General features: G+C 60.3%; 1 protein-coding gene across 1 annotated transcript; it reads right to left on the reverse strand.

Moving 5' to 3' along the window:
- Positions 1 to 3,847: 3,847 nt before the first annotated feature.
- On the reverse strand, positions 3,848 to 9,799 carry EN2 (engrailed homeobox 2). The gene is made up of 2 exons (XM_070424930.1): positions 8,895 to 9,799; positions 3,848 to 6,063 (listed from the first exon to the last, which is right to left on the reverse strand). Exons 1-2 carry the CDS (start codon positions 9,571 to 9,573, stop codon positions 5,747 to 5,749), a joined length of 996 nt encoding a protein of 331 aa, XP_070281031.1. The 5' UTR covers positions 9,574 to 9,799; the 3' UTR covers positions 3,848 to 5,746.
- Between the last annotated feature and the right edge of the window lie 13,747 nt (positions 9,800 to 23,546).

Here is a 23,546-nt window from a genome sequence, read left to right on the forward strand (position 1 = left end):
GTGCCAGCTAGAGGGGTGCCAGCTAGAGGGGTGCCAGGATTCACATTCTGCTGACGGGCGTGGGAGAGTAAAACTACCAAACTTCCCCACGAAGTTTTGGCCCCAAGGGAATATCAGATGCAACGTGCCCTGGCCACGAAATGACCCCAGTCCTGGCGAAGTTTGAGGGAAGTGGCCAGTCTGCTGCCAGGAGGGGCAAGGGACCCAACCCCGGGGGAGCGCTTCCTTCCCAAGCGCCTGGGCAGCGGGAGCCTGTGATTACCCATCCAAAGAGAAGAGAAAGGGAAGGCTCAGTGGAGGGGGCAGGGGCAGGGGGAGGGGGCAGGGGCTGGGGGGAGGGGGCAGAGGCTGGGTGGAGGAGGGGGAAGAGGAGGCATGGACTAGGGGGAGGGAGCAGGTACTGGCGGAGGAGGAGACAGGGGCTGGATGAGGAGGGGCTGGAGGGGGGAGAGGCTGGGGGGGAGGGGGCAGGTACTGGGGGAGGAGGGGGCAGGGGCTGGAGGAGGAGGGGCTGGAGGGGGCAGGGGCTGGGGGGAGGGGGCAGGGTCTGGGGGAGGAGGGGGCAGGGGCTGGAGGAGGAGGGGCTGGAGGGGGCAGGGGCTGGGGGGAGGGGGCAGGGTCTGGGGGAGGAGGGGGAAGAGGCTGGGGAGGAGCTGGAGGAGGAGGGGGTGGAGGGTGCAGAGGCTGGGTTGGAGGGGTCAGGTACTGGGGGAGGAAGGGGCAGAGGCTGGGGAGGAGGGGGAAGAGGAGGCATAGACTGGGGGGAGGGAGAAGGTACTGGGGGAGGAGGGGCCAGGGGCTGGGGGAGGAGGGGGGCAGAGGGGGCAGAGGCTGGGGGAGGGGGCAGACCCCAGCGGCAGAGCCTGACAGTCCCCTTGCAGACAAAGGACTTGGCGGGAGCGGAGAACCCTGAACCGCCTTTGAAAGGCGCTGGGCGGCCCTTCCGCGGGCTGCGCGCTCCGGCCGCGCGGCCAAGTTTGTCAGCTCGACAGATGGGGACGCGGCAGCCGAGTCTTCAGAGGCTCGGGCTCGGGGCTCGCAGTTCCGCAGCCCGCTTGGCCGGCATGCGTGCCAGGCTCCTCGGCCCCACGGAGGACCCGCGTGTGTCAGGGGCCCTGAGGGCCTCCGCCCGCGCTCCCCACCAGACCCCTCCGCGGAGTCTCCGCGTCCCTCCGGAGCTCCCGAGATGGGGCGGGGCGACGGGCGGGGCTCCTGGGCACGCCTTCCTGGCCGGGGAGGCTGAGCGGGGCCCTCTTTGTTCCTGCTCGGGCGAAGCTCGGGGCTCAGCCCAGAAAGGGGGCGAGACAGCCGTGGGGCCGGCCCCTGGCTCTGCACCCAAAATCCCCCCAGCCCAGAAAATCGGGGACCCGGAGGGCCTAGGGGCCTGGGACACCCTTCCTGTGCCCAGAGCCAGTGCCCAGGCCTGGCACGGCCTGACTGGGGGGCGGGGGGGACGAAGGACAGGAGTCTGACACCTGCTCCCAGAGACTCTGGGGTCGTTCAGCCCCCTCCCATCTTGGGGCTCCCCAAACGCCTCTGCGGGAGCTGGGCTCTCCCCACAGCGGCTGAGCACGTGGCCAATGGCAACAACAACAACAATAACGCCATCGCCGTCAGCCTCTCCAGCCTCTCCACCCGCAGATTCTCACCCCCCCCCCCCCCCCCCCCGCCCCATAGAGGCTCCCAGTCGGGAGCCACCCAATGAATGTGACGACATCGCCGACGGTGTCCAGGGCGCCTTTCATTTCTGGGGCGGGAGTGTGCCGAGAACGGAGCCCTAGAGACGCACAGACCCCGAAGGTGCGCTCCGGGTCAGCGGGGCCCGCGACTCAGCGCGCTGTCCCCCAGCCCGTCCCCTTTGCTCCGAGGCCCGGAGGAGGCCTCGCCACAGAGAAGCGCGGACCAGCGGTGCCGGGCCCAGGTCCGCGCGGGAGCTGCCAGCCCGTGCGCAGGGAGTCGGGTGCGGTGAGGGTGACCCGTCAGTCTTCCCAGAGGCTTCGGCAGCGCGGGCCTGGGTCGCCGGTCGCTGTTCACCCCCAGCGCGCAGACTCCGCCGGGCCGGCTGCAGTTTTCGGTGGAGCCGGGACCCTCGCGGGCGCGTAGAGAGCTGACAGTCCCCTGGCGGGAAGGTCGCGCAGGAAACCGGCGCAGAGACGTGGAGCGGGGAGGCCGCGGGCGCTCCGCATGCATAGAGCCTGGGTGTCTGTGCGCCCTGCGCCGGGCCAGCCAGGGCCCAAGGCCCAGGAGCCCCTGGATTTGCCCGTTTCACTCAACAACAACAACAAGAGCAGAACTGGTGTCACCCTGTGGCTCCCTCTCGTGTCCCTACAGAAGGCGCACGGCGGGTCCACACTGGGCGCTCGTGGTGCCGCGCTGCCGCCCGAGGACCCTCTCACCCGACCCTGCGGGCAGCGGCGGCGGAGGCTCCGAGCACCTCGGGAGCGCGGACCCGGCAGGCCCGGGGTGACGTCTTTCCACCGACTCCCAGCCCCGCGCCCGTCCTGCCGGCCACGGAGGGTGGTGGGGGCGGTTCGGCGGGAAGCGCAGGGCCTTCCTGCAGACTCGGGCTTTCCGCAGAGGAGCGCTTCGAACCCGCCTCCTGCGGGGGCGACAATCGGCGGGAGGGTTGGGCGGAGCGGGACGGTGTGCGGAGAGTCTCCTGCTGTGGTCTGGTCCAGATCCCAGATCCCAGGTGGGAACCGCGGGGCGAGGCGGGGGGGGGGGGGCGGGGGGGGGGGGCGGGTAGCGGGCAGCCGGGCTTCAGGGAGGAGCCCCGCCTTCCTGCAGGCCTCGCTCGGGTCTCCATCCCTCCTCGCGAGAGCGTGAGAGCGGCTGGCTGGGCACAGGGCCTCTCCAGGAGTTAGAGCCTAGCTGTAGATTTTACAAATGTAGTAACAGAAGCGAAAGTAGCCTCAGCGTTCCGAGGGTCTGACGTCTCATTCGGTTACATCGCCTCCCAGAGAGAAAAAGGAAATAAAGGAAAATTTCCCTTTACCACTGTAGACCTGGTATCTGCTTGCATGCCTCTGGGGACGGGGATCTCATTATCTTACAAAACCGTACCTTGCCCATAATCGTGTTACGATTTGTAGATTAAAAATCAAAATGGTTGTTTAATGTTGTTATTCTGTCCTTTTATTTAAAAGAGAGCCCAATAGGGCAATAGTTGTGCTGGTGGGCTTTTGTTTTTAATCTGGGAACCCAGAGCTGTGCAAAAGCGGGGTGGGGGAGGAGGGCGACACTGGGTATGGCGTCCTATCGTCCAAGACCCTGGGGCACTCCTGGTGCTCCGGGGCCTCCTCACTAAGCCCGTCTTTGCAAATCCAGGGAGCATCGGGCCCTGCCCCAGGCCCAGGGTCCTCGGGAAGCCGTCGGTGTGGAATGAACAGCCTGGAAGATTCCCTTTGGCAACATGATCCTCTGAGTAGTCTCTGAATTTCTTTTACTGGGAGAAGAAAACTTTTTTTCCAGCCAAGAAAGTTTGGCAATGGAGCAAGTGGCGCTCCAGACGCAAGCGTGGCTCCTGGAGGTAGATCCCTGCCGCTTCCTGCTGGTCCAGGGGCCTCGTCAGCTCCGAAAGGCCGGTGCTTTCCCGAATATACTTGGGATGTTGTTTTCCTCACCCTGTACTTTTGGGGTAAAAGCAACAACAAAAGGTAAAAGAGGAGCGCCTCTGTCAGCTGGCTGAGTAGGAAGAATCCCTGCGGGGTGGGGGAGTGGGGGGATTACCTGTTGCCTTCTGTAGGGTTGTAAGTATTTATTCAATGGAATAGCTCCATGCTTTTGAACACTTCCTTCTGGTCAAGAGATGTGAACCTAAATTACTTTGATATTTTCTGTGCTCACATAGAAAACATCCAAAGTGTCTTCATAATTTTAAAAAGAGACACTAGTGCGCGGCCGTGGGGAGAGGCCCGGAGTCGCCTGGCCTCAGAAACACACTGAGGAAAACTAGTCATTCCACCTTGGACAGCCAATATTTTACAATAAATTGGGGTTATTTTTATTTAATGTAACTTTCAAGATTTTAAACACACAAAAATGCAGAGGGAATGTTCACAATTTTGATAACCACAGTTGGAGATAGAAACATTCAGAAACATTCATTTCTCATAAGATTATAAATATTTGATACTGGAACTGTAAAATGCACATTTTACAAACTAAAAAAAAAAAAAAGAAAAACTTTGCTTCCTGCGAAAAAGGCATATCATTTCATTGCGTTTCCTAAGCAGCAGATGGTTATTCACAGAATGTTAAATTACAACTTTTTGATTTTATAGTTCCTTCTGAAAAAGGTTTACGCTACTATGTACAGAGTGGAAGTGTTGTCAACGTAAAATAAAGAGGTTTAAGGCAAAGAGAGAAAGTCGCCCTCCATCCTCAGGGCCCGCAAGGCCTGTGCGGCCAGGGCACCCCGCGTCCCGGCTGCGGGAACATTTGGACGTGGCTCTTTTCTGTGCACTAAACAGAAGACAGTGTGGCGTTATATAGAAAGATAATGTGTTTGTTTATATATATATGCACTCGGTGAGGATATATGGAATATATTTAATTTACACTGTACCACACCTTCAAAAAATAAAATGTATATTTAAAAACAAAAGACAGAAAGTGGTAAGAAATCGTTATTTACACGTTTGTCCTTCCTCTGGATCCCTGAGGACTCAGAGAACCTTTAAAAGTCAAGGTAGCCATGTGTCCCAGAACTGGGGGCTCACATACACCTGTCTGTGTACACACCTACATACATATGTACACACCTCGAACGCTCTCTGTAGCAGAAGTGACCACTTACAAAAAAAGGAAGGGCAGAAAACAGAAAAAAAAAAAAAAAAAGCAAGGAGAGGCCACCTCTGTCAGGAGCCTTCTCCGCCACTTCTGGGGCCTGACGGGCTTCTGAGGGGCTGGAGGAGCAGCAGGAGAGGCCTGAGCCTGGGCTGGAGAAGGGTCACCCTTCTGCTCGAAGCCCTGGCGCTGAGGCCGCAGAGTTGGCGCCAGCTGTGGGCGGAGGGGCAGGGGACAGCAACACAAATACAGATGCAGACTAGCACTCACGGGCCTGGTGCGGGAGGGGGCGGGAGAGAAGGCAGGAGGAGGGATGGAGCGGCTTGTGGGGAGGCTGAGAACCACTGTGGGCCCGCTGCCTAGCACAGGCCCTGGCAATAGGCACAGCCACTTTCCCCCCGAGAGGGCCCTGCTCCTCCAAGGACCCTGCAGCCCCATCCCCACCAGGGCCCTGCCAGGCCAGGCTGAGGCAGGAGCGGCCCCTCCTGTTGCCCATGGCACAAGCATACAAACAAAGTGGCAGAACTCATAGACCAAGTAGGAGCTATTTATTCGGTTCACAGTTGTGTGAAATGCAGCAATAAAAATCTTTGGACTTCAGCAAGTTGTTTTAATTTTTCTTCTTTTGAAATTAAAAAAGCATCCCATGTCCCATCTGGAACTTAGGGGATTAAAAAAAAAGATGAAACCCTAAGCAGCCCCCTTTCGAAAAAAAATAAAATCATAAAATTAGCATAATCTCATAAACACACAAAAATAAAAAAAATATTTTATAGTCAGATATTTTGGATTTTACATCACCTGTAAATTATATACACATAGAATATTGCAGAACCATAGCTAACATATGATCTTCCCACTAGGAATGCTGGTATAATTTTTGTACACTTGCCCTTTTTGATAACTTTAAATTATTGCATTGTTTCACGCGCACAGAGACACGCAGGGAGAAGATGGCCTACTCGCTGTCGGACTTGCCCTCCTTGGCCGCGGTAGAGTGGTTGTACAGGCCCTGCGCCATCAGGTGCACCGCCAGCGTGTTCTTGTTGCCCGTGGCCTTCTTGATCTTGGCGCGCTTGTTCTGGAACCAGATCTTGATCTGCGACTCATTGAGGCCCAGCTCCTGGGCTAGGCTCTGGCGCCGCTGCTCAGTCAGGTACCTGTTGGTCTGGAACTCGGCCTTGAGCCTCTGCAGCTGCTCCGCGGTGAAGGCTGTGCGTGGCCGCTTGTCCTCTTTGTTGGGGTTCTTCTTCTTTGGTTTTCGAGACCTGGGGCCTGGGGGAGTGTGGAGAGAGAGTGCTGGTCAGGGGCTGCAGACCTGCCTGCTGGCTCAGACGAAGGTCACTCCACCAGTGCTGGGGGGACGCAGGCTGCGGAGGGTGGCGACCAAGGTCTCTGGGCTGGATTTAGGGGGACTGGGCACGGGCTGGCAACCACCATCAGGTCCCAACCCCCGGAAAGAAGGCTCTGGGCCAGCGAAGCCTAGTGAGGGTGGAGTGGGGCGCAGGGCAGACTGCGTGGAGAAGTCACCAGATAAAAGGGCAAGTCCTGGAGGAAAGCAGCCCCTACAACCCCTGGCCTGGCCTTCCTAGCCCTTCCTGAGGCTCTGTCCAGGAGTAGACGGGTAGGCATAGGTGCTGGGCTAGAGACAGGGGAAAGAATGGGGGGTACAGAGTAGCAGGAGAAGCTCTGGGGGCTGTGGAGGGGCTCCCACAGGAACCTCACAGGGGACGCCCACAGGGTGCGGAGGGCTGTGGGTCCTGAGAACCGGGATGGCAGGGGCCCATATCTCCCTCCACCCCACCCCCCACTGGCCCTGTGGGCCCAAGTTTATTGTTCCTTTAAGAGCAGGAGCACAAGGGTCTGCCGGGTGGAAAAGCAGCCTTGCCAATCCAAGCTCCCCCTGCACCCCCACCAAGTCTCCGTGGTCCCCCAGCACAGGAGTGAGGGCCTGGAAGCTGACCCCAGCTGCCCGCCACACCCCCTTGCCGGAGCCCCCACTGAAGCCTCCTCAGGCTAGGACCTTCCCCTCACTTGTAAAGTGGGGTAAGGCTCCCAGGACCCCACCATCTGCAAAGGCCCAGCAATGCAGAGGGAAGCATTTTCTTTTTGTTGGTCAAGCTCACTCAGCCCGGAGAGGGTGTGTGAGAGATGTGGAGGCTGCTGGGGGTGCGGGGTTGCACCCCTGGGTCTCCATCTGTGAAGTGAGTGAATCAGCTTTGGGGAGCTCCCCACCTCAATGTCTACAAAGGTGCCTGTGGCCGGAGACTAGACCTTGGCCAGCCAGAACCCCAGGTCCCCACCCAGTTCCCAGCCACCCTGCAGGCTGCACACCCCCCCACCAGGACCTGGGGGTGGGGGTCCACAGCTCCAGGGCTGTGCTGAGCCCAGGGCTGGGGACGGTCTGGGGACCCAGTGGGTGTGGAGGCTGACCCAGCCAAGCTCTCTCTCTGGGGAGGTAGACTCCCACAGAGGGGCCGTGGGCACCAGAGAGGGGTGGCCAGAGGCTGTAGGGCTCAAACTCCCGGCCCACACTCCCGCTCTCGCCCCAGTCGCCATCCACGCACAGTGGAGGGCACCAGCACCAAAGCCCAGGCCTGGCCTTGATCCCCACGGTGCAGATTGGGGCGGCCGGCCAGGCTCCGGCCTCAGGAAGGGGCAGGGGTGGCTCCGTGAGGCCGACAGGACCAGGCGCCTGCACCTGCCTCTGGTTCCAGGAGCCGGTTCAGTCTCCACTCCCCCCTTCGCCCCAGAAGCAGCACACTTACCCCCCAAACTCCTCTGCTGCCGGGGTTCCTGCAGACACAGAACAGCCCCCCCCCCCCCCACACACACACACACTAGTTTACGGAAAGAAAATCTCTCCAAAAGCAGAATTTTTAGTTCCCTTTCTTCCTGGATTTTCTTTCAAAACGAAACACGTAGGAGTTTCGGAAACAGAACCAAACCTCAGCAAGAAAACTCTGCCTCGCTCTTTCCTGAAACCCCAGGAACACGAACGTGATCTCACAGGGTTTGTTGTTTTAAGTCCGGGAAGACCCGTTACCAGGCTCCTTGGGGCTGGGTTTGGCGGGCTGCTCCTGGGCGCACAAAGCCAGCGAGGCTGAGGCTCCTCGCGGCCCCATTGTGAGCCACTATGTTAATTAAATATTAACAAAGGAGGGAGGCGAGAACAATGGAGCAAATTTCAGATCTAACTGGAGAAATTTGGGTTTCATGGGAGAGAGACATACGAGTCTGCAGCAAGGCAGCCAGGGGTGCCTGGGCTGGCTGCGGCGGGGCACACAATCTCCCCGAACACTGGAGGGTTTGGGGCAGGGGGTCCGTTACCAGCTGGGCACAGACCCGCACTCAGTGCAGTTGGGGTTTGCAAGAGGACTTGGCCTTGGCTTTTTAAAACCCAGACCTGTGAAAGCGCCTCCAGCACCTACACAGCACTCTCTGCAACCTGCCCCTTCCCTGCCCGGAAGCCTCCGGGAGGAGTTCCCTTCTCTGGGGGGTACCGCAGGTCCCCCTCCTCCGAGCTGTGTGCGAGGTGGGTGCTGCACTCCCCCGAGGCGCGCAAATAACACTGGGATGGGAGCAACGGGCGCCTGTTTCCGCCATGCCCTCTCCCGCTCCCCGCTCCGTCGGCGGCCCCTGAGAGGGGCCGAGGAAAGAGCTGCATCTGGGGTTTCTGGGTCGCAGGATGAATCTAGGTCTGGGGTGAGCTACTCGTGGGTCCTGGGTCTCTAGACTGAGTTGGAAGGATCGGAGAAGGGGTTGAGCGGCGAGCTTCGGGCCAGCTCCCAGCCAGCCCCGTCTCCCACCAAATAAACTCCAGGTAGGGGCTGGGGGGCTGGGGGGACTGGGGCTGCGCGGAGAGGCCTCGAAAGGCAAGAGAGAGCCCAGGTCCTGTCGCTCCTGCCGTTCTAAGAAGTCTGTACACCTCGGCGAACGGATCCTGCACCCGCCCTCCGGGCCGCAGCCCGGGCCAGCGGCAGCCGCACAAAATGTCGCTGTGTGAGTCTTTGTGTACTTGGGGGGAGGGGGTCCTCCCCCGGTAAATTCCCGCGCCAGCGCCGCCCTAGCCCCGCGGCTGCCGCGGCCGGGTCCCCCGGGCTCACCTGAAGAAGGCCGGTCCGAGTAGCGCGTGCAGTAGACCCACGCGGGCCAGAGCATGGGCTGCGCGCCCAGCGTGGCGCTGGCCTGCGAGCTGTCCGAGTCTGAGCTCAAGGACAGGTCGCCGCCTCCCAAGCCGCGGGCCTTGAGCGCCCCGTCCAGGGGGCCGCTGGGGTCGCTGCCTTTCTTGGCGTCGCTGTGCAGCGAGAGAGCCTTGGAGCCTCCTTCGCCTTCGCCCGGAGACTCGCCGCCGCCGCCTGGCAGCGGCCCGCCGGCAACCGGCGCACAGGGCGCTCTCGGCCGGGGCTCCCGGGCGGACCCCAGGAGCTGATCGGCGCCACCCGCGCCACCGCCTCTATCCGCCCCGCCCGCCCCGCCTTCGCCGCTGCCTCCGGCGCCTCTTCCTCTGCCCGCGCCGGCACAGCACGTCCCTGCGTCCTTTCTCCGGCCGAACTCGGGCCGCAGGATGTTGTCGATGAAGAAGTTGGTGATGCGGTGAGGGTGCTGGTGGTTGCCCGGCACCTGCAGGACCGCTGGCAGCACCAGTGCCCGACGGCGTCCGGTGTCCGCATCGCCGGGGCTGCTGCCGCCACCGCCTCCCGAGCCGCCACTGGGGCTGGATTCTGGCTGCCACGGCCCCTCCGCCGCCGCTGCGTCGCTGGGCTTGGAGTCATTCTCCTCCATGCTGTTTACGACAAATCCCAAATCGTTTCTCCAGGGACCCGTCCAATCAGCCCTCGGCCCGCTGGCGGTGCACAAGGGGACCCCCGCAGCCGGCCCGCGCCTCTACCCCGCCGAGTCTTCCACCGGCGTGTGCAGGGGCCGCGGCCAGGGCCAGGGTCCTAAAGCGCCGGCCGCGCTCGGAGCGGAGCCGTTCCAATCCACGAGTTGAGTTCGAAAATACCGGGAGTTGCCCCGCGCCCAAAGCCCGGGGATTCAAGAGTCGGCAGCGCGCGCGGGCGCTGGGCAGTCACAATGGTCCTGCAGGGATGCGGGGCGCCTCCGGGCTCCGCGCTCCTCTCCGCGCGCGGCTGCCTCTGGCTCCGGCGCTGCCGGCGCTGCCGCAGCGGCCGCCCGGGGCTGGAACTGCGCGCATGCAGGCAGCGCGCTCCTCGGCGCTTACGCCCGCCCGGGCCTGCCCCGGCCGCCGCCGCCTCCCGGCCGCCCTCGCCCGCGTGCCCGGGCCGGCCCTCGAGGGTGCGGGGCGCCGGCGGTCAGCACGTCCGCCGCTGCCAACACGCACATGGAGGCCCGCGGGCCCGCGCTGCGCTCGGCCGCCGCCCCGCTGCGGGCCCGGGCGCCCCACCTGCGTGCGGCCGCGCCCCCGCCGAGTCCCGCCGAGCCCCGCGGCCCGAGCCGCATGGGTGAGAAGTGGAGGCTGGGCCGGGCCGGGCCGGGCTGCCCGCGCTCCCTCGCCGTCTGCGCGCCCTCGCGGCCAAGACCTCCGCGTCGGCTCGGAAATTTCCAGGCCACTTAGCGCAACCTGAGACACTTTCACTCTGGATTTTGTTCTTATTTTTAACAGAGCCCCCTCGAGTGACGTCGCGGGCCGGTCTCATGGACACGTGCCTCGGGCCAATGGCCGCAGCGTCTCGCACCCACGTGACGCGCCAACCGCGGCTCGGTGACAGGAGGCTCCCGCCGCCCCGCCGCCGCCGCCCCTCCCTCCCTTAAAGCAGCCGCATCCTCTGGCTCCGGGTGCGGGAGCCCCGAATCCGCGAGACCAGGACCGCGTCCCTGCGCTCGACCGCGCTTTCCCCGTCGCTGGGACCGAAGGAACCCCCGCGGTGGCATTCTCCGGTCACCCTGGTTAGCGTCCGCACACACGGTCTGGGAGATTGCAATTTTTAACATTTCCATATTGTTTACCGTGGGGAAAAATCCCACAATTCCTTGCACAAAAATGCATAACTCATATTAAATAGGCTGCCGAGATACAAAGGGACTTTTGTAGCCCGTGTTCCTCGCTATGGAGAGGGAAGTTGTCCCTTACGTTTGACTTTGGTGACCGGGCAGATTTCTGTGTTGAACGCAGAGCTGGCACACAGGACCCTCCTCCTGCAGACACTTATTGTAAGTGTGCGTGAGTGTGCGTGTGCGTGTGCAGAGCGGCGCGTGCAGAAGGCAAGGTCCCCTGGGGACACCCATCCTCAGGAAACGGGCAGGTGGACCCGGAGGAGCGCGGGAGCAGATTTCGGGCTCCGCGGAAGGGAGAAATAAAGGCGCATGGGGGTCAGAACTGAGTCGTCGGTTTGGAAATTCCCATCCAACCACACGCCCTGCCCCCAGGCCTTCCACCTCGTTTTCATAGTCTTAAATTCCTTAAACAGGTTTCATAGAGAGCAGGGCCCATCCGAAAGGGGGATTAGGAATTACTTGGTGGGGGATTTGTTTTCCCCTCCCCTCCTTCCTCTGTCCCTTTGGACACTTCCTTTCCAGCTGCTGTCAGGTGTCCAAATGGAACTTCTATTTCCTCTTCTCTTCCCTCCTCCTTCAGGGTCCTGCCAGGAAGCTCCTCTCTCCTGGCCCCCAACAGCCTTTGTTACCACAGGAGTACCTGTCCATCATTTAAAATGCATTTTTATGGAAATTTGCAAACTTCAAAGAAAACATCCAAAAGGGCAATTCTGAGGGTGCAGGAGCATTGGCACGATAAAAGTGCCCTTGGGGGAAAGGGGGCTGGAGAGGGGAGAGGGGAGAGGGGAGAGGAGGTGGAGTCAGGTGCCCCAGGACTGGCCTGCGGAGGGGCAGAGGCAGCAGCCAAACAGCGGAGGCCCAGCCAGTGCGGAGCAGGCTCTGGGTCAGGGACTGCCTGCCCAGTGCTGCCAGGCCAGGAGAAGGGCAGGTCTGCAAGCAGCCCTCTAGGCAGAGTGATGGCCAGGCCTCCCCTTCCCCAGCCCAGCCCAGCTCTGCTCCTGTGCCCCCCAGGTCCTGTCCTCTTTCACCCACTGACCCACTGCAGGCTCCAGGTGCAGCAGCTGCCACACACTGCTCCTGCCGGAACTGACCCCAGGAGGAGGGGCAAGGAGGGTGGAAGGAGGACCTGGGCTGGCCACCAAAGGAGTGGAGGCATGTAGGTGCTGGGTGTGGGTAGGCTCTGGAGACAGATGGGGAGTCCTTCCTGTGAGATTCAAGTAGGGGGTGGGAAGCCACTTCTCACTTGGGGTGACTCACAAATCTTCCTCGCCCCTCCCCCCCCATTTGGAAGGGTTATCACTAAATTACCTGGCTAAACACACACCTGCCAGGGACACTGCCTGGGTCTCAAAAAATGACACCCCACAGTCTGCCGGCCCCTAGGAAAACGGGGCTGCTGGGGCTTGTGGGAACACCCTGTTGACACGTGGTTAGGGTCTGGGGGAAATTTCCTACAGCTCTGGAAGCATCCAGTCGCTTTGGGTCTCCTGAAGGCAGGGGATGTGAAGGGACAGCCCAGGGCCCTCTGATTCCTGCAAAGCGGTCCAGGCTCATTTCTCAGCCGTCCCCTGAAAGCCAATTAGGCCGCCTCCTGAGAAATATTTTCGTTTCATGGGCAGTGTTGCTTCTGAGCGCCTCGGCATTAAATGAGCCCAAGGTGGGGACTCCTGCTGTGTTCCTTCCTGTGGCCCAGACCCCAGCTCACCGAGCAAGCGAGTGCGAGCGCACTCTCCTAGCAAACCTGGACTTGGGGGTCTTCAGACTGCACAGAAGGAGGGGCACTCCTGGGTTACTGGCCTGGGTGGGGGCGGGCATGGGGTGGTGCAGGAGGAGCAGAGAAAGGAGTAAGGAGAGCAATAATTGGGGGTGGGATCTCAGGCTTCCCAGAGCCCCCCCAAACATTAAAGTCAGCCTTGAGAGTGGGCACCATCCAACAGGCAGCGGGGAGGCTGTGGAATTTGGGCCAAAGCTGCACAAAGTTGGTTTGCTCAGGGGCAGAGAGGATCCTGTCTTACATAGAAATCTCAAGCTGTTTCCAGAAGCTTCTAAAACGTGCTGGAGGCTCAACCTGGCCTCTTGTCGGATCTGGGACACCGCCCTGGCTGTGTGTGCTTTTCTGGGGACACGAGTGGGCAGGGGGGCGCGGGGAGCCTGCCTTTCCAAGTCTCTGCTCCTGGACCTGCAATGCAGCAGGTCCCCTCAGCCCTGGGCCCAGCGGCCTGCGCCCCTCTCTCCAATCCAGACCCGCTGAGGCACTCAGGGTCAGTCTCTGTGCAACCAGGCAGGCCACCTCCAGACCGTGTGTCTCCCCAAGCAAACCCAGCTGGGGAACCCCAGCCCTTCTCCTCTGGCAGGAGGGGGTCAGCTTCCTGAGGATAGCTCTGCTTCCTTCCAGGGGTCTGCACGGACCGGGCTGGGGATGGGGGGGTGGCTATCTGAGCCAGGAAGAGGCTTCTAGACAGGAGGATTTATAACACTGACGCCAGTGGTGCCACAAATAACGTCTGGCACCTGAGGGTGGCAGGGGTTCCTGGAGACTCGGGTGCCTGGCTGCGGAACCAGGCCCCCTCCCTGCTTTTTCTTAAAACTGAGCCAGAGGACCGTGACTTTTGCGGAGGCTCTGCTGCCCCTCACTTCCCACACTCCTCTAGATGGGCGAGGGACACTAGGGGGAACCACTGCCAGACAGCGGGTTCACCCTGGGGACATTGGCGCTGGGTTGGTAGACAAGCCCCACAGAGAGCGACACCTGACCTCAGCACAACCAGGAGCAGGGCCCTGAGCTGGAGCAAGAGCCACCTCGGTCCTTGCGAAGCGAAGCGCTGCTCCCCAGCCCGCAGACAAAGGCCGGAAGCGGGCATGGGCGGCGGAGCAAGCTCTCCTGCAGCCACGAGGGCCAGGGTTGGGGACACTGGCCTGGCGGGGGTGCGGGGGGGGGGGGGGGGGGGGGGGGAGGGACTGCTAGGCGAAACCCAGGAAGGGAAGGGTAAAGGCAGCAGCGGTGCCTGGAAAGGGGGTGGGCACCTGCCCTTGTCCTCAGGACACCACCTGTCCTGCCGCAGGCCGCCCGGGGCCCAGCCAGAGGCACCCTGCGCCCGCAGCCACAGAGAACTGGGCAGCCGGAGCCCATGCTGCCTGGCCGAGGAGGGCGGTGGGCATTGGCCTTGCTGGTCTGGGCCCTGCCCCAAGGGCTGGAGCAGAAGTGGCTGGTGCTCAGCCATAGCCCCCTCGGTGCTGGGGTCACATAGGAGGTGAGGCCCCCACGGGAGACAGGCTCCTGCCCAGGCCGCAGGGAAAAGACCTCCTTTTGACGCTCAGCCCCAGTGCTGGCTGGGCAGGCCGGGAGCTGCACACAGGGAGGCAGGTCTCCAGAGCCCGAGACTTCCATGCAGAACCTCTTAGAACCTGTTTCTCCTGAAAACAGAGCTTCTGAGGACAGTGAGGAAGGCTCTCCAGCTCACTCCGGTCCTGGCCCCGCACCGCCCTCCCTGGGTTGCTCCGGGGCTGGGGACTCCTGCCTTAGACTCCCTGCCTGTCCTCGGGAATCATCTGTGTCCTGGGAACCCCTGTCCCGTGTCCTCACACTGTGTCACTGCTGTCTTCAATCCCAGGAAAAGCTGGCTCCCTCTGGAAGCGGGGCCTCTGCCCGGGAGGTCGGCCATGGCATCCTCTGGGAGTCATACAGGTGCTCCCCCACCTGACACCTCCCCCCAAAGGGAAATGTCCCCTCAGAACGGCAGGGACCCAGAAGAAAACAGTCTAAACCAGTGGTTCTCAACCTTCCGGCCCTTTAAATACAGTTCCTCACGTTGTGACCCAACCATAAAATTATTTTCGTTGCTACTTCATAACTGTAATGTTGCTACTGTTATGAATCATAATGTAAATATCTGATATGCAGGATGGTCTTAGGCGGCCCCTGTGAAAGGGTCGTTCGACCTCCAAAGGGGTCGCGACCCGCAGGTTGAGAACCATTGGTCTAAACAATCCAGAGGCAAATGGAAGAGCTGGTTTGGGGAAGTTTGAAGAGCGGCGAGAACAAAAACCTGTGAGGGTGAGGGGTCTGAAGGAAGGCCGCCGCTCTCTCCAACCTTACAATTACTTACAAACAACGTCAGAAATTCTGGAGTCTGTTCACCAGCCGCCTTTTGACCTTTGGAAGGAAAACAAGCTTTTCAAAAGCAACGCCCGTCCAACACCTGCTTCCCCTCTCCGAGCACCAGGGCTCTGTTCTTTCTCCCCCAAGATACGGTCAGCACAGAGGCTCGGGCTCCGTAACGCATGTACACCGGCTTTACAGTGTTTTAGCAAAAACGATTGGAGTGGCTGGAGAGTTCCAGAATTTTAGGCAAGTTCGGGAGAAAACACCTAAATCATGACCCCCAATTAACAACGGAGTGCCGCTTCGCGGGGGGGGGGGGGGGGGGGGGGGGGGGGGGCGGGGGGGGGGCGCGGCTCCTGTCTCGTGCACTGCATAGGTGAGGGCACAGGTTTTTAAATAACCTGTTCAAATTAGTCATGGAATTGATTTACCTTTTCCTTTATCAAATAGAAATACAGGGTGTCCCAAAAAGCATATGCACACTTTAACAGCGGATAGCCCAATGCTGAAAATGGAATGTATTTTAGTAAGTACTGCCTTTATGATTATTCAAAGTGTGAGTATACATTTTTGGGACACCTTTTATATTAAAATATATGGTTTACTATAAAGTGTGAAACTAAGGTGTGGATTAAATTTAGAATTCCCTGTACTAGATCAAATGATTGATCAATTCCACTGAGTCTGACGAAGGTGGTCATTTAGCAGGAGTATCTGGCTGATAAACATTCTTATCTCCATGGTCTGGAGAGGGAGCTCTCCCCCACCTTGTCACTTCCAGGGCGAAGCACCCAACTGCTGGTGGACCAGTGCTGGCCCTGGAGGGGCACCAAGGCTGGCCATGAGCTCCCAGAACCACATTCCAGGATCCCCGGTGCCACCGGCAGGGTGGTGCCTGCCTGCTGACTGCATTCGGGGCTGCTGACCAAGCCCACCGCCCTCCCCAGGCAGCTAGGGCCAGACTTGTCTCCGCGCCTCCCCACGCTCCCCCTCCCCAGCCCGGCTCGCCCACTTCAGGAAAAGCCCAGCAAAGCAACACTTTCGCGCTGAGGCACTCGGTGAGGTGCCTTTTCTCCCCCAAAGCCACCCCTTCCTTTCCCAATCGTTCCTCTAAAAACTCAGGTCTTTGCAGACAGCCTCTGTGCTTCACGGCGCGATGGAGTTTCAGGTGGTGTGTCTCATCTCACTTAATCCCCTGAGACACAACAGCCTCTGGCCGGCGGCAGAGTTCAGGGCCCTGGGCCATCTGGAGCCTACGCGGCGCAGAGAGAGAGGGGGTCGGCGCAGGATTCCCGCAGATGCAGCTAATGCCCCGAATTCCTCGGGATTTACACCTCCCCGCGTTCCGAGCGAGACTGGCGAGCTGTTCTAATTAACCGCCCGCTGCAGCTCCCTTCTCACTGCCGGGCCAACTTCGGCGGCGCGCGGCCTCGGGGTGGCTGAGGCTGGGGGTGGGGGGCGGGTGCTCCGCGCCTGGGAGGGGGCTGAGGCCGCCGGCGGGCGGGAAGGTGGGTGCCCAGGGTGGCAGACGGCGCCCAGAGGGCAACGTTCGGGTTCCCCCAAACACACACACTCGCGACGCTGAGGTTTTCTGTCTGATTTGCAGAGACCGCTTCCGCCGGCCCTCGAGCCGAAGCACCCGACGAGCTCAGCCCGGAACGTCGGGTGTGAAGCCCGAGCTCGGTCGGTGGGAAACCTCGCTCCGCGGTCGGCGGCCAGGATGGATTTTGGATCCAGAGCGCCCGAGGCGAGCGTCCGCCAGGCCCTAGCCTGGGCCGGATGCGGGCCCCACCGTTCTGCTGGCGGGAGTCTCCGCTCCGCAGCGGAAACAACGGAAGGCACTGACTTGGAGCGCACAGGGAGCGGCGATGCTCGCTGCGCCGGGTCGGGCAGCGGAGGACGCCTCGCGTCCCCTGTCTCCGGGCTGGTGCGGGCGGCACGGGCCTTGCTCGGGTCTGGAGAGAGGGAGGCTCACTCCGGGCACCGCGCGAGGGCCCGGCCCGCTCTGCGCGGCGGGAGGGGGGCGCCACCTCCCCGGGCACCGGGAGCGGCCTGGAGGCGAGGCGGAGGCAGCCCCGCTGCGTTTTCCTGGGCGCCGGCCTGGCAGGACGCGCGCGGCGGAAGCGGCCCGTGTGCCCGGGGGTGGGGGGCACTGGCCTTTGCTCGCTCGGGCGTGACCCGACCTTTTCCTTTCGGAACTGGCAGCCTCAGTCGGGGCGCGGCCCCTCGACCCCTCCCCGAACTCTCCTCCCCCCTCGCGGCTGCGGCGGTGGAACCAGGGCGACCCTCGGGGAGCCTCAAGGGCCAGTCCCCCGGGAGGGCGGGAGATCCCGAGGCAGGTTCCCCCCTCTCCCCTGCGCGTCTGAGTGATCAGCGAATCCCGGGGAAGCGTGGTTTTAGGGGGTGATTCCTCGTGTCTTGCCGGGTGCCTTGCGGTGCCCCAAGAGGGGAGGGAGGGAGGGGGCGCTGTGGTCCGGCGCCCGACCTGCGGGGGAGGCGGGGACGGTCTGCACCCGCGCCCCCTGGCTGGGAGCAGGCCCCTGGGGGTGCGCCTCTGCTGCGCTTGGTCTTCTTTGGCAGCTGGCGAGGAGGGGACCTCGGCCCCATCGGGACTCTTGGGTCGACAGCAAGGGCCCGGGAGGCACACAGCCCTGATCTACGGAGCGGACTCCCGGGGGGCGGGCTTTTCCGAGGTGCGAGCCTGTGTCCCCCACTCCCGAGCGCCCGCGGGAGGCGCAGCACGGGGAGGGGCGAGCCGGGCGCGTTGTCGGGGGCCTGAGCTCTCCGCGGCTCACGGATCAGAGGCCGCCCGCCGCCCGCCGCGGTTCGCTGCGCGGCGCAGTGAGCGCGCAGCCACAAAGCGGGGCTCGGTGGGGACGCGGGTTCGCGTGCGGGCGGGGGCCGAGCCCAGCCCCGACTTCAAAGCCGCCCCTCTGGGCCCAGTGAAAGGGTGTCCTGCGCGGGGCAGGGGGGTCGCGGTCTGAAACCGCGTTTCCCGCCCCCTCCCCACCGGAAAGCCCCAGGCAGGCCTCTCCGCGGGGACCCTGAGCTTCTGGCTGCCGCGACCCTCGCGTCTGGGCGGCCGAGCCCCGGGCTGATCACCTAGTCCGGGCCCAGGACGTCCCCGCGCGCGTCTCCACAGCTAAGCAGCTGTGTTGGTCCAAAAGCTCTCACTGCCCCTTTTAAAATTAAAGTCTTTTATGGGGGGCGACTCCCTGCTGTCCCCAGTGTAGAGGAGCAGCCCCCGCATGAGCGCCGGGGAGGGGAGCGGTCCGGAGGGGTCCCCAGCAGGCCAGCCTTCCGGGCCCGCCTGCCGACCAAGGCCCCTTCCGGGCTAGAAAGTCCCCCTTCGTGTCTGAAGGGCGCGCCTTCAAGAGATTCGGTCTCCTGGGTCCCCTAAGCCTTCCGCCCGCACTCGAAACGCCTGAGCTGTTTTTTCTATTAAGCGGAGGGGGGTAGAGGGAGGCTGGGGGCGTGGTGGGGTAGGGAGCCTGCTTAAAAGGAAGGAGAGAGGTCAGAGGTTAGAGGGATTCCGGCTCCTCGCTCAGTGACCCTTCTCATCCTCAGTCGCCCAGGGAGGGAATCGCTGAAGCAGGGTGTCCGGGCATCCCTAATAAAGCCGGTATTTGGGGGAGGGCGTTGGTCCAGGGTAGACACGGGAAAGTGTAAGGGGAGGTCGGAAACCAAGAGAGAGCAGAGGACAGGATCTGGCGGAAGGAGGTTAAGGGCCAGCCCAGGAGAACAGTGGCGTCCAGTGCAGTCTCCGTGACTCTGCCCCCCAAGGTGACAAGGGCACCCCCAGCTGTGGGCACCATTGCCTGGGTCCTGCAGAGGCCCTGGCCTTTCAGCAGCTGTACGCTTGCACGTGGGGGCTAGTGTCACAGTGACCAAGGTAGACAAGGACTCGGCATAACTGTGCCAAGAGCTGCATGGGGAGCCTCTGGAAGGGTCTCAGGACCCCCAGGATCCACAGACCACATTTTGAGAACTGCTGCACTGCACAGCATTTCACGAATGAATGAATGAGTGAATAAATGAATGGACTTGACTACAGTCTTCTGAAGAGGGCACTGGATGTCCACTGTCCGTTAGCTCCTGTCGCATGCAGGACTCTCTTGATTCTGGACAGCGTGCGTGCATGTATGACCTGGTGGGGGGCATCCATGTTTCCCAGCGAGTGCGTAGGAACCTCACGTGGGTGGTTCAGGGCAGCGTTGCCACCAGGTGAGATTGGAAAGTGACTTGCAGTGTGGAAAGCTTTTGTAATGGAAAGGATTTGGTGGTTGTAGGTCTCTATCTTTACCTCTGGTGCAGCGGGGGACAGGCCCACACCCCCAGCTGGAGGGCCAGGCTGCCAAGGAGCCCTGCTTCGCAGTCTGTCCCTGACACTGACCGCGGCTCCATGGCAGCCTGGCCTGCGTCCAAGGCTGGGGCTGCCCCAAGTCTCTCCAGATGTGGGTGCCTCACAGGCTGACGCCAGGCCCCAGGGCCCCACTCCCCCACACCAGCCGCTCCAGCTTCCAGGCTCCCCCTGGCCCAGCACCCCCCAGAGCCCAGTCCCAGCAGGGCTTTGGCGGCGTGAAAATTGTAAAATCTGAGATTGAAAAGGAAATTGTGCCTCTTGGCAAATTTGAGTTCTGCTGTCTCTGCTCAGGAAATGGTTACTCTCTCAAAATGTAGAGTATAAGTTGTATCCAATAATATTTCGAGGAGAAACATTAAATAGTGCAAGTTGTGTGTGTCCGATCTAAATTTTGATTTCATATATTGTTGAAAGGAAGTTAATTTTTAATTATGAAAAGGAGATAAAATGTATCATTGTGATCATTTTTTAAAAATGTTTTGACTATTTTTTTTTTTTTTAGAGAGGAAGGGAGAGGAAGGACAGGAGAGAGAAACATTCATGAGAGAGACATCAGGCTGCCTCCTTCATGCTCCTACGGAGGATGAGCCTCTAACTCTCGCATGTGCCCTGCCTGGGAATGGACAGGTGACCTATGGGTGCATGGATCACGCCGACCACTGAGCACTCCAGCCAGGGCCTCATCCTGAGTATTTTTTAAGCAGCAGCTCAGTGGCATTAAGTACACTCACACTGTTGTGCAACCCCCACCTTCATCTCCAGAACTTTATCTTCCTAAACTGAACCTCTGTTGCCATTAAATTAAACCGTAACGCCCTCCCCATATCCAGCTCCTGGCACCCACCAGTTATGTCTGTCTCTGTGAATTGGAGAGCGTAGGGTCCTCATTTAAATGTAATCAGATGGTTTTTGTCCTTTTGTGACTGGCTTATTTCATTCAGCATAATGTTCTCAGGTTCATCTATGTTGTAGCATGTGGCAGAAACTCCTTCCATTTATGTCTGAATTAAAAAAGAGAGAGAGAGAGAGAGAAAGAAAAAAGACTGAATTATATTTCATTGTGTGTATATACGGCCTTTTGTTTCCCACTCATCCATTAATGAAAGCCTGGGCTGTTTCTACCTCTGGCTATTGTAAATAATGCTGCTATGAACCTGGGTGTGTTAACATTTCTAATTCTTTGGGTCTATACCCAGAGGCGAGACCGCTGGATCACATGGTAATTCTACTTACCATTTCCCCAACAACCACCCGTTTCCACAGCACTGCGCCAGTTTGCATCCTCACCAGCAATGCGCCAGGGCTCCAATTTCCCCACGTCCTTGACAGCACTTACTGTTTTTGTGGGTTTTTTCCTTAGTAGCCATCCTGGTGAATGTGAAGTGATACCAGCTCCCAGACTTTTGACAAGCGTTCCTTCCACCTAGAACACCCCCTACTACCTGAGGAACTGGCCACCCTCCTACCCTGGCGCAGGGCCCCTGTCTGTCTGGCTGCCCCCTCACTGAGCTCCCTGCTTCCTCTCTTGTGGCCCCAGCTCCTCCTGCAGCCGGTCAGTGACAAAGGTGGACAAGGGGCCGCTGAGCGAAGGGCAGAGTGGAGCTGGGAGCAGCTGGACTGTGCCTCCAGACCTCTGTCCCGTTCGCCTTCTTGGGGGAGGGGATGGCGGAGGGGAGTGTGGGGACACCCGAAGGGGGTGTGGGACCGCATCTCTCCAGCCATCTGTGGCATCGAGCCCTTGAAAGTCGGCTAGTGGGACTGAAGAATTTAATCTTTAAAATTAATTAAAAAATGACTTTCAGCTCAGCGTCTAGGAAATGCCCGCTTACGTTTGGAACAACTTGCGTGTGACGGCCTCTCCCTGCAAACCTGACCGGTGTTCATTCGCCAGGTGTTTTCCAGTGAAGACGCGAGCGCTGGGTGTAGACTGCGAGCTGAGCCGGGCTCTCCATGTAAAGCGCACCCAGGAATGTGAGGACTTAGGGCCAAAAAGTGTAAACTACCCCATTGATGAACATGTCCATCATAGCCCTGGCTGGTGTGGCCCAGTGGGTAGACTGTTGGCCTGCAAACTGAAGGGTCCCAGGTTCGATTCTGGTCAAGGGCACATGTCTGGGTTGTGGGCTCAATCCCCAGTAGGAGGTGTGCAGGAGGCAGCCGATCAATGATTCTCTCTCATCATTGATGTTTCTGTCTCTCTCCCTCTCCCTTCCTCTCTGAAATCAATAAAAATATATTTAAAAAATATGTGGATCATATATTGAAGTAATATTTTGGATACATCAGGTTAACTAAATATATTATGAAAATTAATTTTACCTGTTTCTTTTCTTCCCACAACTATGAGTAAAGTTACAATGACACAGTGGTGAGTCTGAGCCCATCAGGGGAAAGGAAAGAGGGGAAAAAAATATGAAAACCCCAGGCAACAGCAGAGGGAGGGGCGGCCCACAGGGGCCCCTGCCAAGAATCTGGAGCAGTCAGCGAGAGCAGGTTTGCTTACTTGCTTTTCGAGGTGGGGTGCAGGGAGGTGGCTTCAGCACACACCCCCGCCCCCATGGCTGCCAGCACAAAAGCCCACAACCTGGGGACTTCAAACAACAGAAATTATTCTCTCGAAGTTCTTTTATTAAAAAATATTTTTATTGATTTCAGAGAGGAAGGGAGAGGGAGAGAAAGATAGAAACATCAATGATGAGAGTCAGTGATTGGCTGCCTCCTGCACGCCCCCAACTGGGGACCAAGCGCACAACCCGGGCCCCTTCAGTCCGCAGGCTGACGCTCTATCCTCTGAGCCAAACCAGCTACGGCTCTCTCATAGTTCTGAAGTCCAAGGTCATGCTCCTTCGAAGCCTCCAGGGTCATCCTTCCTGCCTCTTCCAGAATCCACTGTCACCTCCATCCTCAGCATCCTTGGCTTGTAGGCACATCACTTGGTCTCTGCTTCCAGCATCACATGCCCTCCTTCCTATGAATTTGTCTCTTTCCTCTTATAAGGACAGTCATGTTGGAAGGGGCCAGTGTTCACATTTAGGGTCCACAGCCTCAGCCTGTCCAGTGCTTGACCCCCTAGGCACCCTCTGCACACCCAGAAACCCTGTCCCCAGCCTCCATGCTCCGCGATCACCGTCCACCTGTCCGTGACCCACTCAGTTGTCCTTCGTTGTGATCTAAGGAACAGGTCCATGGCAGGGTCACATTGGCAGGTGCTGGGACTGGAGCGGGGACATTGGGGGACCCATTATCCTGTCGGACACAGCAGGGCTGCCGGGATCCAGCGGGGCTGTCTTGAGCGCTGCACATGCTAACCCCTGGTGACTCGGCCAGGAGCCAGTCGTCCCTTCTCCGCCTCTAGAGTGAGATGGATCCTCTCTAGGCTGGAGTCCCTCATTGCGAGAAGCACCTGGCAGTTGTCATCCAAAAAGCACATCCTGGTGACCTGCTGAGTCAGACCTCCACTTCCCGTCGGGGTGTGACGGGCCACCTGCATGTTTAACAAGCCCCCTCGGATCTGACCATCCCTCTTCTCAACAGAACGCGCTGTTCACCAGCAAACCAGGAAGCAGCAAAGCTGAGGTGCCAGGCCCCTGTACAACCCCCACCCCCCGCGCCTGTGTGCCTGCCTGTGTGCCCACCTGTGTGCCCACCTGTGTGCCCCGCCTGTGTGCCTCGCCTGTGTGCCTGCCTGTGTGCCCACCTGTGTGGCCGCTCCTGTGTGCCCCGCCTGTGTGCCCACCTGTGTGCCCGCCTGTGTGCCCCGCCTGTGTGCCTCGCCTATGTGCCTGCCTGTGTGCCCACCTGTGTGCCCACTCCTGTGTGCCCACCTGTGTGCCCGCTCCTGTGTGCCCGCCTGTGTGCCCGCTCCTGTGTGCCCGCCTGTGTGCCATTGGTCTCAGACTAGACCTGGGGTGCAGGGGAGGAGGTTTTCCCCCTCCGCCCTGGCCTGCAGCGCCCAGCGGGCACTTGGTGAGGACACAGAGCGCCCCCTGGCTGCGCCTGCCGTGCTGGCCAGCCGGGGGCACCCACAACAGCCCACACTGACCTGAGGGAATTCCAGGAGCACAACTGCCCGTGATGCGCATTCGGGACTCCCTCCAGGTGTAGGCAAGTGGAACCGCCCTTTATCTCGGGCTCGTGCTAATATTCTGCCCACGAGCCCGTCCAGCCTGCCCCGGGGCAGTGGGCTGCGCTGCCCAGGAGAGGAGCCTGGCGAGGCGGCGGCTCCTGCGGCGATGAAAGCTGGGGAAGCGCCCCTGCCGCCGCGGTTCCCCCCGG

The sequence above is a fragment of the Myotis yumanensis genome, unplaced genomic scaffold (assembly GCF_028538775.1).
Source record: "Myotis yumanensis isolate MYYU_CA2020_CCGP unplaced genomic scaffold, mMyoYum1.0.hap1 SCAF_9, whole genome shotgun sequence".
Classification (NCBI taxonomy): domain Eukaryota; kingdom Metazoa; phylum Chordata; class Mammalia; order Chiroptera; family Vespertilionidae; genus Myotis; species Myotis yumanensis.

Coding starts and splice junctions, on each gene's coding strand:
- EN2 (XM_070424930.1), bottom strand. CDS start 9,573: ATGGAGGAGAATGACTCCAAGCCCAGCGACGCAGCGGCGGCGGAGGGG. Junction 6,064..8,894: donor CTCGGACCGGCCTTCTTCAG/GTGAGCCCGGGG, acceptor ACACTCCCCCAG/GCCCCAGGTCTCGAAAACCA.